The following is a 16,272-nucleotide window of genomic DNA, read 5'->3' as shown; positions in this document are numbered from 1 at the left end:
AAGTATATTTTCTTGCCATTTGTGAAGCTCCAGGTCATGGGACCAGGAGTCTGGTTAACAACCTTAATCTTTAGACTAATCATTCAGAGTCTTCCTTAGAAGACTCTGGGGCAATGCGGTTTTTGTTTCTACAGGAATAAATGACTGCTAAAATTCACTCCTCTCTGCTCTCTGATAGTTATGCTGCCAGAGAAGCAAATGAGATCCACAGAGAAGACCCTGAAATAAGACTATCTTTCCACAATAAGTGATGCTCCAGAAACAGAAATGTGCCTTTGAGTTCACATTTGAAAACTGGACTGTCTTGCTTGTCCTAAGGGCAAAGATGAATCTAGTGGATGCAGTTAGTACTATTTTTATGTCCGTATCTTTTTGATGTTCACTTTTAGAAGGCATTCAGGCTACATTATCCAAACACTTCTCCATATCTGTAAAGAGGATAACCGTGGTTCATGGGGTCATTGCGGTAAGGAGAAATTGAGATAATACATGTAAAGGGCTTACTTAGCACAAGCCTAGAATCCAAAAAGTGCTCAATAAATGATGATCTAATGGGTTTTTTCTTCTCTAAGAATAATATTCTGCTTTTCCGAAAACTTATTAGGCAAAAAATTTTAAAAATTAGCTTAAATTCAAGAGGATCAATTCCCCTTTTAACCACAGAAATAGTGATATTGTCCCTTCTCTCCACATGGTGGTGCTAATGTAGCATTACTAGAGGCAGTATTACCAAACTTGTGAAAAAACCCTGTGCAGCTACCTGTGATATCAGTCCAAAAATAACCACTGAATAGTCATTTGGAATGCATGCAGAATCCAATTTTGGTATATTTTTTAAAAGAAATAGATTAATCACAAATTTTAAAATAAATAAAATGAGCAAAATGGCTAACTACTTCAAATCAATGAGGGAGGGTATTATGATCATTTACAGTTGTTCACCAGGATATCAAGATCCTGCTCATGCCATAGGTCAGGATCCACATCAGGCTGGTTTCCATTCTACTATTTATTTCCACAAAACTAGAAGACCCTAGATTACAGTTAGAGGTTGTCAAAAATGAAAGCAAGTATATTCGAGGCTTCTGTCAAATGGTTCTAGTTATTTGGCTCCAGTATGGATCCAGATATTATGGAGAAATTTTTTACTAAATTACATAATTAGTCTCACTACTTTTCAAAGTCTGTCGAATGCTAAATGAACAACCATGTATAAGAAAGGGCTGGTTTATGGACTGTTTCAAACTAGGAGGTTGTGCCAAATAAAATCTAGATCCTGTAATGAGTTGTGTGGGGTTCTGAAAAAGTTTGCATGTTTAGTTTCAGCTTATGTGTGTGGTTTTAAACATGCCCAATAATACATCATTATTTCTTGTATAAAGGAAGGATGTCATGAAGTATGCAAAGTATCAAATTATTTGAGATCAAGCTATTCATACCACATTTCATCTAGTTCAACGCACAAAGGACACTAAGTATGCTCCTGAGCTAAGCCACTTGAACCCCAGAAATAGCCTGTACTCAATAATGTTGTAAATAAATGTTTTTAACACATCCTTTAATCCAGAAACTCTTGAGCAACTTTCTCATCAATAGTTCACAGCCTCCAGTGGGGAAAAAGTTGTCTTAAATTTGCTGCCTTTAAGGAAGTAGATCTTAAAAGTTCTCATCAGATGAAAAAAATTGTAATGATATGTGGTGATGGATGTTAACTTATTGTGGTGATCATTTTTGCAACACATGTATCAAATCATCCCATTGTACACCTAAAACTAATACAATATTATATGTCAATTATTACTCAATTTGAAAAAATTGATACCCGTTCCTCTGTACGACACATGAAATATGTACACTCAATTTTCACTCCTTCCTTGTAGTCACATTTTTTTCTATTTCTTTCAACTCTGAATCACGAACAAAAGGGTTGTAATGACCACCAACTAACCTTGTGAAAAAAGAAGCGTCTGGGAGGGTATTTGGATGCAGCCATTTTTACTCACAAAGTCCTTGCCTGCCCACTTGTGGTGGATACTCTCTCAGTACCAACCCCAGTGTCCCTTCCCAGTCTATACCACAGCTGATTTAATCAACTGTGAAAGAAAAACATTCTTCTCTAAAACATGGATTTTCCAATGATGCGTCATTGAGCACATTTCCCTCACCCATCCATGGTACAGTAGACAACTGCTTCACATTCTGTGCATAATGATTTGTCCAACTATACTGTCAAGGAAAATATCCACCAGCATGCACGTCTGATAGTAACTTGACATCCACGCCAGTGGTTCTCAAAGTGCTGTCTTCAGCCACCTGCAGGAGCAGCATCCGGGGATCGGAAACAAATTTCTGAGTTCCACCCCGGATCTACTGAAACAGAAACTCCTTGTGGGGGGTGCCTGGGTGGCTTAGTCTGTTAAGCATCCGACTTCAGCTTACATCATGACCTCAGAGTTCCTGAGTCCAAGCCCAGCATCAGGCTGTCAAGGCAGAGCCCACTAGGGACCTTCTGTCCCCCGTTCTCTCTGCCCCTCCCCCGCGTGTGTGTGCGTGTGTGTGTGTGCGTTATGTGTGTGTGTGCGTGCGCACGCACAAGCTCTGTCTCCCTCTCGCTCTCTCTCTAGCTCTCCCTCTCTCAAAAATAAAAAAATGTATATATATTAAAAAATAAAATAAAGAAACTCCTTGGGACCCAGCATTCAGGTGATTCTGAACTGCACTACACTAAGGCTTGAAATCCCATAGTATCACCTCAAAGAGAATGTTGCCAATACTGGATTCTGCTTCCTCTTCTAACATATTTGACTTTGTAGCTATTTTTTAAAGTGTTTCAGCAACTGTAGACTGTAATTGTTTTGACTGGCAGCAGTACAAGTTTGAGCAAACCTGCTTTACTCTTTTCTCTGACTGCATTGACAATTTTATTCAATATAACATACTAGAAAGTATTATTTTGCACTTGTTCTAGACAAACCTAAATATTATAGGGAATTACAAGTAAATGGATTATTAATCTACTAATAAAACTTCTGATATTCTTCATCATGCATTCGATTCACCCTTTCCATTTTTGGCTGCCCCATGAAATCCTTATTCTCAGATCTACTGTCCTCGCAGACACAGACTTATGTTCCATATTTGTACTGTAACATGGTCTTTATTACGTTTTCAAAGTTTTTCTAAGACAAAGTCTTTCTCCAAATGCATGTATATTTAAGAGAACCATTTGTGAGCCAATGATGCATTTTCAGGAACTGGGGAGAAAAGGTAGCACAATAGGAACAGAAAATGCAAATTTATCAAATATACAAACGATATCAAGATGTATCATAAACTGTAACCTATTTTATGACTTTTAGCATAGAGATAAACTGACCAACATAGCCCTTTAGTACATGTACAGCCAATGAAAATGTTAAGGGTTAAAAATGAAAAAAAGATTCTGTGAAAATAATCATTAAACTTAGATGTCAAATTTATGAAATGCATATGCACTAAACTGTTTCATTATAGCTCCTCCTGAAATTGCGAAAAAGCCTACAGAACTATGTTTTATGCTTCCTAATTCCTAAGAAAATTTTGTTTCCATTCCTTTCCATTCTTCTCCAATAGATTCCATAATCTTATGTGCTAATCCCTCCTCTCGTTTTAACTTTATTCAGAAACTTTAGATTGAGCCCCTCGTATGAAGTACTCCCCAGAGCTTGTGAGCTGGACATAGATGAAAGACAATCCCTGTCTCCCTACAATCCCAGATTCCCCCTACAGACAGAAGGCAATGTTGGGCTCTTTGATACCAGGGAGGATGTGGAATCCTGAGAACCAGAACAGAGGAAATAAACAAAAGGCTGAAAAAGCCCAGAGGGGGGAGAAGTCAATCCTGGCTCCACTCCAGTACTTGAGAACATACTTGTTGGATCTAGCTAGCTCCCCTAGATGCCCTACCTCTTTTGGCTTCATTCACATACTTCTCAAGAGCATGGTCTAGGTCCATGGTTTCCATTGCTTCATCGCTCACTTCCTCCTCACCTACTTGCAACATAGCTCCCAGGTCCCAGTTTCGACACTTCAGTATTCTCCTTGGTATCCGGCCCTCCCCCTTTCCTTTGCACTACATTCATTACAGGAGTGCCTCTCAAGAATAGATGAGCATATCAGAATCTCCTGTGGGGCTCTGCCAGCCTCCACCTCAGAATCACTACTCCAGACCAAGTGTGTCAGAAGCTCAGAGGTGAGGCCCAGATCTGAGTATTTGTTAATAGCACCAGAGGTACTTTTAACATGACCATCAAGTGGAGAGCTTTTAAAAGACATCAGTGTCCAGGCCCCTGCCTGTGGTGGTTTTGTAACAGGTCAACTTGGTTAGGCTGAACATTCCCCAGAATTTCCTTTCTAGTTAGGGTACATCACAGGAGAGATTTGGGGGATATTGGGGGGTGGAAGTAAAGCAGCCGCCACTCCGTAGCTCTCATACATTGCTGCTCACCTTCTGGCTCATCTCGTTGGCATAAACCAGCAAACACACCTCTACCTGCTCCACATTCCCCAAGATCCTCTCAGTTTCTCCAGCTCCTGGGCCAAGTGAGTGTGCCTAGCTCTGTGCCAAAGGTCCCTGGCTTCTCTAAGCTATCCACACCATCCAAGTCAGAGGCAGCAAGTACTGACATGGGTTTCATGTGTCATTATGGGTCCCAGATGGTGTTTCCTGGTGCTCTCTCTCATCTTAGACCCACCTTCCCTTCCTGACTTCCTGTCCTGTGGACTTCAAGCTTCAGCATCAGAAACAACACTTTACAGAAACTGTTTAACCAGCTCCCACAAATCCCTGTAACAAATTTTTTTAGGTATAATTTTCTTCGATTGAATCTTGCCTAATAAACTGTGCCAGGACAATTATTTCAGAAGCTCAGAAGTAAGGCCCAGACACAAGCATTTGTTAAAAGCTCCTCAGATTTTTTTTTTTTTTTTGTATCTAAATAAAGATTTTGAGAGAGAAAGAACATGCACACAGGAAGAGGGGAAGGGCAGAGAGAAAGGATCCCAAGCAGGCTTTTTGCCAGCAGTGCTGAGCCCAATGTAGGGACTGACCTCACAAACCCATGAGATCATGACCTGAGCCAAAACCAAGACTCAGGACACTTAACTGACTGAGCGAACACAGGTGCCTGGCTCCTCAGGTGATTCTAACACAGTTAAGCACCATCTATCCTACAGTGAAAACCTCCACACCCTACTGCAAATCTGTGCCAGGGTAAGCTAATATAGTTGATGGGAATACACACAGCTCCTCAGCCCCACCCTGCCTTGCCCCACCCCTAGAATTGAGAAAGACTTAAAATCCTGCTCTGCCCCACCCTGTCTCTAGTCTTTCCTCCCTCCATTTCACCCCACCCATCCACCACCCTAGACTGATATAGACAAGTACTTATCACATCCCTCCACGTTCAAAGGCTTTCAGCAACTTCCTGTCCCCCAGGAGATTAAGTCTACTCTCCTTATCTGGTATTCAAAACTGTCCCGCAGACTCTGGCTTCTTCCCGCCTGGCCAAACTATCCTTCTACTCCCTTCCCAATGTGAACCCTATCCTCCAGTGTTTTCTGGTCCTCCATCAATCCAAGGAAGAGCAAAGCAGTTGTCACAAGATAAAAAGAGAAAGTGCCTCCTCTGGCCTCCTTGGATTCTGCCTAACAACCAGGACCAGTAGCATCTCCTGCACACCACACCACCTCTCTCTCTAACCTCCCTTCCTTCTCAACTCCACTTGCTGCCTCCTGCTTACATTAAGGGTAATTAATGCATACACATTTGAGTTCTCATTGTATTAGAGGTAGAAACAAAGCAGAGCACAAATTCCTTTGTAGAGGTGCCCTGACATTTTTAACAAGCGGAGGCTAACCCCTTCTTTCATGGCCAATTAATGCTGTTGCTACTGTGATCCTATTCCGGAGCTCAAGGAAGACAGTATTTAGATTATTCTCTACAACAAAACCACAACCTAAACCAAGGGGACCCTCACACTCCTCTCCCAGCATAGAAATTTCAAAGCCAATAGGCCTGCTTGTATTCTGGGGCTCTCTACGGCAGCACATGAACTGGCTTTGCAATTTTTTTGCTGAATAGAGATAATTTTCTTATCTCATGCATCTCCTACTTGCATCTTGGGAGCAGCCTTATGGAATTAGGGCATTTGCACTCAAATGTGTCTTTCTTCAAACACTAGGACATTGAGAAAATGGTACTGAAAGAGTAAATTAAAGCCCTCACCCAGTATTTTTCCTATGTTTTCAAATATTAATATGCAAAGTAGGTATTTATACCTCCCAAGGCTTACATCCGAGTGTGCTGATTTTTTGCTTTTGTATTTTCTATTACCCATTCATGTGCTAATGTTTGAATTGGAAATGTTTTCTCTAGATTTCTCCACAGAAACACTCACCCATATTTCTCTGCAAGTCCTCTTGCTTCTTCCTCTTTTACTACTCTCTGGTCTTCTAGATCACTCTTATTTCCACATAACACTATATCTGGGTTTTCACAATATGCATGCATTTGTAGCTGGCCTATAAGAAAAATTATTATACGAAAATAAGTGTACGGTCAATGGAAAATATATGCAAAAGTGCTTCAAAACTGTAAATGGATAGAGAGACATAAGGAAATGATATAATGCTTTCAAAAGCATTAACAACCTAATCAACAAAACCGAATGGATGGGACAGATATGTAAAACTTATCCTTAAGTTCATACCTCACCTTATTAAATATCAGAGAAGAGTGGGATAATTTGCTAACCTTCCAAAAGTATGTACGTGCATGTGGCAACCACGGGCATACACCCATGAGGCTATCTTTCTGATGAAGGCCATTTGAAAAATACTAGGAAAATTTTAGTACTTATTGCTAATCTTAAAGCTCTGTTTTTCCTATGGTTTCTTTCCATGCAACAACATTTTTAAGAGAACGGTCTTCATACAAACTAGCTTGTTTCTCTCTGAAATGTTTTTCACATTTTTCTATTATCCTAAAGCAGAATCGATTCAATTAAAATAAACAAGATACAAGATTAAGGGAGAGAAAATTTAGAATAAATAATAAATGATTCTGTCACCAGAACCAAGAGGAAGCAGGAGACTATAATTCTTATTCCACAGCTTTTATTTTTTTTCACCTGAAAACCCGTAAATAGGCATAATTTTAAAAAGCAATTAAACAAATCTTATTTCTTATTCGTCACACCCCATAATAAAATTAAAGCAGCCCAAACTTTCACATTAAGACATACCTCAAAGTTGGTATGGCCTATTTTTATCATGGTTAACCAGAACAGTGTTGACATTTTAGTTCCTCATTACAAAGTCATGTTCATTATATCTTATCAAGAGAAAATCTAGTTGGCAAGCATTCACTGATCATTAACATAGGCCAGATACTTGGTGCAGAATTTCAGAGCCCTGGCCTTTGCCTTCAAGGGACAATCGGGCAACAAGGCCTATACAGGCAAAACCAAACTGTGTTTCCACTGACTGCCATGCTCTTTCTTTCCTCCAGGCTGGTACACATTCTGTCCCCATGTGCTTGAATACCCAGCCACAACCTTCCTTCCAGGAATCTTGACCATTCTTTTAAGACTTGACTCTCAGTTACCTCTACTGTGAAACCTTTCTGGTCTCCAGAGAGTCTCTGCGTTCTATTAACCCATGTGTCCAGTGTCATGATTACAAACATGAACTCAGAACAGACTGTGTCTAAGGTTGAATCCTGGCCCGCCATTTACTAGCTGTGTGACCCTGACCAAGTTGTTTCCCCATCTGTAAATGGTAATAATAATGGTACTTACTTCATAGGGTTAAGGTGTGGATTAAATGAGTTAATTCAGTGATTCTCCAAGAAAGGTCCATGGACCAGCAGCCTCACCATCACTAGGGAACTTACTACAAATGCAAATTCTCAGATCCCACCCCAGATCTACTGAATCAGGAATGCTGGATCTGGAGCCCAGAATCCATGTTTTCATAAGCCCTCTGGGTGATCCAGATGCACATTTGAGAACCACTAAGTTAATCTTTAAAGCATTTAGAAGTGCTAGGTGAGTATTACCAGTAATGATGTTTAATAGTGTTTATTTTGGAGACTCTGGTAAGTGTGATTATTGGCGATTTTTATTTCTTCCTGATTTTTCTACAAACACTGACTTACTTATATAAAAAGTAATCAATTCTTTTAAAAATCTCACTTTAGAAAAAGGCAAATACACAAAAACCTACTACAACCTACTATGCTAAAAATCCTCAAAGTAGTACAAAATAGAAGCTAAGAGGAAAAAAGTTTAATACAACTACAGTTATCACAGAAAATTTCATGGAGGCCATAATTTCCCAGATTTTTAAGTAGAACTCCAACCAGTTTAAAAAAGGTTGGGGGGGGGGGTAGGTAGAAGGGGCTTTTCTCTGAGGTCCAGGAAGACAGATGAGTGAATCCAACACTGCCTGGTTCCTTTCAGATTTCAGATTTAGGCTTAGAGGACTCAGCTCTCTGTTCAGTCTCCTGATTCAGCAGGGCTCACCTTTGTATGTATCCCCTTCCCAAAAGGGCACGGAGAGAATCGGAGTCAAGAGAAAAGGCACTGCCAGTACAGGTCTGGAGAAGCAAAGGGAGGACACAGACCTCCTCTCCCCAGGCTAATCAGAGTCTAGGAATCAGCTGTTTAATGCAATAGTACCTTTGTTCTGATATGTATCCTACCCCCCAAAAAGAAGAAATGACTGATCCGTGTAATACTCAAAATGCTAACGGAGGAAAAATAAAATGTATAGATAATACATTTTTATTCCCAATTAAGATTTGATACTATTACTTCTGACCCTGAACATTATAACTTTCTTTTTTTTAAAGATGGGTTGGGGAGGGGGGGAATATTTTCCATTGAAGATATGAAATCCTCAAAATGTGTATGTTTTCTTTACCTGTAAGAATTCTTTTACACTATAAGGAAAACAAAATAACATGCATACATTACACATAATTTCACATAACTTTGTTATTTACCTAATTAGCTAAAAAGTCCAGAGAGACAAGATTTATCTGTCTCAGAGTTTCCATTTCTATCAGTGAGCAGGGGCAGAGAGAGAGGGAGACACAGAATCTGAAACAGGCTCCAGGTTCTGAGCTGTCAGCACAGAGCCCGACGTGGGGCTTGAACTCACTAACCGCAAGATCATGACCTGAGCTGAAGTCGCATGCTCACCCAACCGAGCCACCCAGGCAGCCCCAGAATTTGTTCTAACGATACTGAAAAGAAGATGAGAAGCAAGGTGTGAAAATAAAGGACTAAAAATAGCCACCATCATTCAGCTGTAAGAGAAATAATGAGGTATGCAACACGGGCATTAACAAAGTCAAGTCCAGTAAGCATAACTAAATGTGGGGAAACTATACGTAAAATATTAAATAGCTCTTCAACTGGTAATGATCAATTTAGTTGAGAAAGTGCATTAAAGGCTACTGAACTTGGGGCGCCTGGGTGGCTCAGTTGGTTAAGCGTCTGACTTGGGCTCAGGTCATGATCTCATGGTTTGTGAGTTCCAGCCCCCCCACCCCCACCCCGTCAGGCTCTGTGTTGACAGCTAGGAGTCTGGAGCCTGCTTTGGATTGTGCGTCTCATTCTCTCTGTGCTCTGTCTCTCTGTGTCTCTCAAAAATAAATAAATGTAAAGAAAAAATTTTAAAAAGCCTATTGATCTGAAAGCAAAAATTCCATGTCCTCAGAGAAGTCAACTACTATTTAAGGCCCAGAGTCCTCATCCTAAAATAAAGACACGCCACCTGCCTGAATCTTCTCCCAGAGCTTGTGAGGACCAGATACAAAGTATGGGAAAAACCTTTTAAAATCACAGTGCACCACAGAAATTACTTATTTCAAAACTGGTTCTTAAAAACAAGGTTTTCTACTATCAAAATCACAGCCAATGACCCTTTTATAATACCAAAACACCAAGTCGTTTTTAAATGGTAGGTATTTTTTTTTTGTATTCTGATTTAATGGTCATGTTGTATTTTTTAACATTTAGAAACATTTAATAACCTCCTCTAAAACTCTGCTATATTCAATATTAAAGACATTGATTTATATTTCCAGAAATCAGTTCATTTGTTCCTTGCTTCCTTCCTTCCATCAATACATAAAAAGCACATTTAATTTCTACTGTATTCTAGGCAACATGCTTGGTGCTAAAAAGACATACACAAATCAGAGTTTAACAGATTCATGTAAGAAAGACATGTTAACAAGTATAGGAATTTAGCATACATCATAATAAAAATATGTACAAACTATTACGGCAATTTAAAGAAGAAATGCATAATAGTGTATGGGGGTCGTGAAATTTACATTTAAGCAAACACTCTGAAAATAAGGAGATGCTTCCTCAGGAGACATAGGAGAAGGGCAACTCAGTGATAAAAACAAAAGTAAAATTACAGAAGCAAAGATCAGTGAGCCATCAGCTGAAGATGAGAATGACAGCCAGTGGCACATTTTGAAGCATCTTGTAATGCATGTAAAATATCTGGTACTTTATCATGGGCCACAGGAAGCCATTGAAACATTTTAATGAGATCATATTTATCTTCTAGAATGATAACTCTGGCAGCCATGTGGAGAGTAGATTTGAGGGAGATGAAACTAGAGTTAAGACAACAAATTAGGATATTAGACTAGGTCAGGTAAGAAATAATGAAAATCTAGTCTAGAAACTGTCAGAGATAGACTTGTGAACCATGGGTGTCATGCTTAAGAGCATGGTCCCAGGAGCTATACATTCACTTACTAGCCACATAATCTTGGATAAACCAGTATCTTTCTGTCTTATTGTGCTTGTCTGAAAATGGAGCTAAAAGTGTTAATGTATATTAATGATTTAGGATAGTTTTCAAGAGATCTTATTCATTAATATTAAGTACAAGGATCAGGTTTTTTTTGTTGTTGTTGTTTTGGTTTTATTTTAACTTGTTTTTTTATTTTTTTAAATTTACATCCAAATTAGTTAGCATATAGTGCAACAATGATTTCAGGAATAAATTCCTTAGTGCCCCTTACCCATTTATCCCATCCCCCCCTCCTACAACCCCTCCATTAACCCTCAGTTTGTTCTCCAGGTTTATGAGTCTCTTTTGTTTTGTCCCCCTCCCTGTTTTTATATTATTTTTGTTTCCCTTTCCTTATGTTCATCTGTTTTGTCTCTTAAAGTCCTCATAGGAGTGAAGTCATGTGATTTTTTTCTTTCTCTGACTAATTTCACTTAGCACAATACCCTCCAGTTCCATCCACGTGGTTGCAAATGGCAAGATTTCATTCTTTTTGATTGCTGAGTAATACTCCATTGTGTGTGTTTATGTGTATGTATGTATGTATGTGTGTATGTGTATATATATATGTGTGTATATATGTGTGTGTATGTAGAGAGTGTGTTTGTGTGTGCGTGTGTGTGTGTTTGTGTGTGTGTGTGTAGTACTGGTGACCATTTTTGCAAATGTAATTCTAGAGTCTTCCATCATGGGATCCTCCTGCCCAATGCTCTGGCCCTAAAAGCAGAAAAGGGACCTCTGAGTACAGAAGAGACATGGAGGTGGGGGTATGATCTGCAAAGCCTTCAAAACATATTTATATCTATGTGATGTATGTGTTAAGCCTTGGGATGATACAAGTCCTCACAGTATACGACAGGCAAGCAGATACTTAGAGATTTATCTTCTCTGGGCTTCTGTCTCCTTATCTATCAAATGGGGCTAACAGCACCCTCTGTGGAAAAGCCAAAGTGATTACATGCAAAGTGCTGCCATGTGCCTATAGGATAAGAAGTACTCAGCAAAGGGGTGCCTGGGTGGCTCAGTCCGTTAAGCCTCTGGCTCTTGATTTCAGCTCGGTCATAATCTCACAGCTTGTGGGTTTGAGCCCCCCGTCAGGCTCCACATTGACAGAGCTTGCTTGGGATTCTCTCTCTCCCTCTCTCTCTCTGCCTCTCCCCGCCTCTCCCCTGCTTGCTCTCGCTCTCTCTCAAAATAAATAAACATTTCTTTAAAACACTTATAAAAAAATAAAAAAAGAAGTGAGCAAATCAAAGTTAACATTACCAGGAAAAGCACAGAATGTTAGTTATCTTTGCCCCTAAAGTAAAACCTTAGGAGCTCCTCCAAAACAACTTGCACCAAAAGTCGAATATAAGAGGGCATTTTATTATGGGAAGTGGGCAGTGGGAGACAGGGAAACAGTAACACTTACTTATCCAGTTTCTGACATTGAGGAAACTTTGCTCATTTGTCAGATCAAAAAGCAGAAGAAACCCCATAGCATCTCTGAAGAATGCTGTTGTCAAGCTACGAAACCTAGGAACATAAAAGCAGATTGGTCACCTAAATCATGGCCTCACTCCTGAAATATAAAACTGGCAGCAATTCCCTCAGCTCTTCCCATAATTCATCAATAACAAATTAGGTGTTTAATAATGTGCCATAATTTCTAATAACTTCACATTATACATGCATATGGTACCTCTTAACTATACAAGATTTAACAAAGTGTGCTATAATAGATCATTTTATCAGTATAAAGGTATATATATAATCAATGATACTGGGTATCTTATAAAATATGGTAAAGAGATATCTAGAGCTAGAAAGAATATTTCAAAACATACTGATACTTTCCAAAAATTATATTTGGAATTTTCTTTTAAAATAAAAACAATCTTGGAGCACTTGGGTGGCTCAGTCGGTTAAGTGGCCAATTTCAGCTCAGGTCATGATCTCACAGTTTGTGAGTCTGAGCCTTGCAACAGGCTCTGTGCTGACAGCTCAGTGCCTGGATCCTACTTTGGATTCTTTGTCTCCCTCCCTCTCTATCTCTCTCTACCTCCCCTGCTCGTGCAGTCTCTGTGTTTCTCTCAAAAATAAATAAACATTAAAAAATTTAAATAAAAACAATATTATAGAGAACTGATCATTACCTGAGGGGAGGTGGGGGAAGAGATGGGTGAAATAGATTAAGGAATTAAGAGTACATTTCTCATGACGAGGACTGAGTAATGTATCGAACTCAGTATAGTGTATTGCTGAATCACCATATTGTATACCTGAAACTAATTTAACACTGTATGTTAACTATGCTGGAGTTAAATGAATAAAAATAAATAAAATAAAAACAATCTGTGTAAGTTTTTAAAAATTAAAAAAAAGATAATGATATTCCAAAAGTGTATACTACAGTTATTTATCACTTACATAAGTTTATGTGTTAATGGAGCATGTGATTTGAAAAAACAGTCTGCTGGACAGGGACCACAAGAACTAGCTCATGATACATTAGTCTGAGCCAAGAATGCACAGTACAATTAACAGTTAATTAGGCCAAAAGCAATGGTGCCTGCTGTGTAGGTTTTCCTTGTCCTGAGAAAGTTCAACTTGACCTGACATTGCAATGGGTTCCATAACCTTTTAATTTCAGTCTCTACAGAAGTTTAATAACTCTGAAAAACATTTCTTTGGCTTCAAGATGGGAGTACTATTGACTCAGTCCCTAGCCTTTCTTGGTGCTCTCTTCCAAGGTTTTATCCAGCTATATCCTTTCTCTCTCCGTTTCAAGTCCGTTTCCATTTTACTTTTATGCAAAGCCTGCAACTGACAGGCATAGGCTCTACGGAAAAGAATACTGACGTGAATTTGTCATCTAATATATTTTAAATTTTCTCAAATATTCCTAGTGAACATTTTTACAAAAAAAAGAGTCCTTATCTTTTAGAAATACCTACCAAAGTAGTTATAAATGAAAAAATCTGATATTTGGAATTTGCTTAAAAATAATTTAGGAGTGGGGGTAAAAAGTGGTAGAGGTATAAATGAAATGAGATAGGCCACAAATCGATGGCTGTTGAAGCTGGGAAATGTGTACATGATTTTATTATACTATCCTTTCTAGTATATAGTTGAATATTTCCAGAATAAAAAGTTAAAAAACAAAAGAATACTTCAAGAAAACTAGAGAAAACAGCAGCTTCTAGCTAACTTAAATTTTTATCAAGATTTCATGTGACTTATCTTGATCAAGCAACCTCTGACCATATGAGTTAATTCCAATCAGATTTTCCATGAGGTTTCAACAATCAAGAATAATGCATGCAATTCTACAATTGTCTTTGTGGCTGAGTAAATAGCAAAAGTAAATGGTGGAAAGTGTCTAAGCAAATGAGTAGAACGAGAAAGGAGGAGGAAGAAAGAGAGAGGAGGGAGGAGGAGGAGAAAGCAGGAAAAGAAAGAAGAAGAAGAAAGAAGAAGAAAGACCGTAAGTAAGATGGTCTATTTTGAAAAGGATTCATTTTTCTTCTGTCCTTGTATGAAGGACACATCATTACCATTTCGGATTGATAAATTTCCTGCTAATTTGTAAGTATGTCTTATCTAAGTACAAATCAATCCATCAGCTGGCCTTTTCCTGCTCAGGCACTGTATGAAGAGCATAGCTGGTTTTCCCTTTCCTCCAGTAAGAAACACATAACTGAAGGTCTCATACCTCTCCTGCCCTGCTGTGTCCCATAATTGCAGGTGGATTCTCTGACCTCTGCCAATGGCTCCATCTGGCCCATTGGCTCTGTACACCTAAAATAGCAAAATGAAAAAGAAAACTTTTGAGAACACTACTCTTCTTACTTTTCTATTCAGTAAAACTCCCATAAGCTTCTAGACTCAAAAAAACCCCTCTGGAATACAACCTTGTTTGTATGTTATTCCAAACAATTATCTTTGGGTAATACAGTAATTTGTAATAAAACATAAATATACACGTTATATATTTTTATAAGTATATTATGAAATATATATAAATATCATATAATATGTATAAATAACAATAATCTGAGGAACTTGGGTGGCTTAGTTGGTTGAGCGTCCGACTTCAGCTCAGGTCATGATCTCACCGTTCTTGAGTTTGAGCTCCGCATCAGGCTCTCTGCTGTCAGCACAGAGCTCACTTCGGATCCTCTGTCTCCATCTCTCTCTCTCTCTCTCTCTCTCTCTCTCTGTCCCTCCCCCACTTGTACATGCACGTGTTCTCTCTCCCTCCCTCTCCCTCTCTCTCTCTCTCAAAAATAAATATTAAAGAAAGAAACAAAACATTAATCCACTCACCTTTCCTCAAAGTTCCCTCAGGTCACTAGTTTCAGAAAATACTACCTTTCTATGATTTTTCCCTATCCCATCTTTAAAAAGTACTCTAAAGCAATTTTATAGGAAGGACATCTTAAGATCTCTTCCTCCATTAAAGCAATGAAACACTGGCCAAAAATGTCAAAATCTACTTTTTCTAAACTCTGAGAATTAACAAAGGCTTGCAACATCCCAAGAAGAATCTATTCCATAAAAATGGCTGAATATCAGTAAAAACAGTAAACTTTGTGCTGTTTCAATTTATCTTATTCCCATCCCACCCTCCCCAGCTCCTTAGTAGCTTTGAAAACCAACAGATGCATAACTATGGTAGCTGTGAAAACCATTAGCATAGTAGCCACTGAAAGGAGGCAGAACAGGTTTGGAGCTCTCCAAGTCTCATCCCCAGAGAACTGTCTGAAAGTTACCTGTAAATCTCCATTCCCAGGCCTTCACTTGACTTTGCCTGACTCAAAGCTTGCTCTATGATGATAACCTTACTCTTAGGACATTTGTTGAAAACAATCAGCAGCAATTATTTAACATCACAGCTACCAAAGGCAGCAATACCAACTGGGGCTAAATCTAACAAACAAACAAACAAACAGGAAATGAGATGTCCATAGGGAGTCTTGAAAAGCTCCAAAATGTTCCTTGGAATCTACTAGGCCACTTTCATGTATAGGACCATACATATGCTTGGAAAAGACTTGAAAAGACCCAATTCTCTATGGCTGACTTTGAGACTCTCTCAAGCAGGAAATGAAGGCTAAGGCAGAGTTGTAAACTGCCTGCAGGAACATTAGGCACATGTCCCACAATGGGTGCATGCATGCACATACACAATCTGTTGGAAAAGGCTGATAGACTTACTGGTTCAAAGAAACCTGTCCACTCATTGGCTTATCACTGAGTTAACTGAACAGAGACTTCAGTTAACTTCAGCACTAGAATTAGTGCTGGGATAGAATTAGTCCCGGGATGTCACTAAATAAACAGTAGGAACAACAGCAACAAAAATAAAGAGCACAAACAAGAACCTCTTAGGAAAGGGGAAGAATTTGATTGCCAGGTTTTATC

The 16,272-nt window shown here is 38.9% G+C and overlaps 1 protein-coding gene across 2 annotated transcripts in view; it reads right to left on the bottom strand.

Moving 5' to 3' along the window:
* The window catches only part of RAB27A (RAB27A, member RAS oncogene family), a 76,498-nt gene that overhangs the window by 7,287 nt on the left and 52,939 nt on the right, over positions 1-16,272 (bottom strand). For both annotated transcript variants that reach the window (XM_043555379.1, XM_043555380.1), the window contains exons 4-6: positions 14,561-14,646; positions 12,278-12,381; positions 6,438-6,561 (exon numbers count right to left, since the gene is read on the bottom strand). In XM_043555379.1, coding sequence (XP_043411314.1) covers positions 6,438-6,561; positions 12,278-12,381; positions 14,561-14,646 — 314 coding nt within the window. The remainder of the gene's footprint in view (positions 1-6,437; positions 6,562-12,277; positions 12,382-14,560; positions 14,647-16,272) is intronic.

This window comes from Prionailurus bengalensis, chromosome B3 (assembly GCF_016509475.1).
Source record: "Prionailurus bengalensis isolate Pbe53 chromosome B3, Fcat_Pben_1.1_paternal_pri, whole genome shotgun sequence".
Lineage (NCBI taxonomy): Eukaryota > Metazoa > Chordata > Mammalia > Carnivora > Felidae > Prionailurus > Prionailurus bengalensis.
Note: the sequence above shows the minus strand (reverse complement) of the source record. Positions and strands in the feature narration are given on the sequence as shown.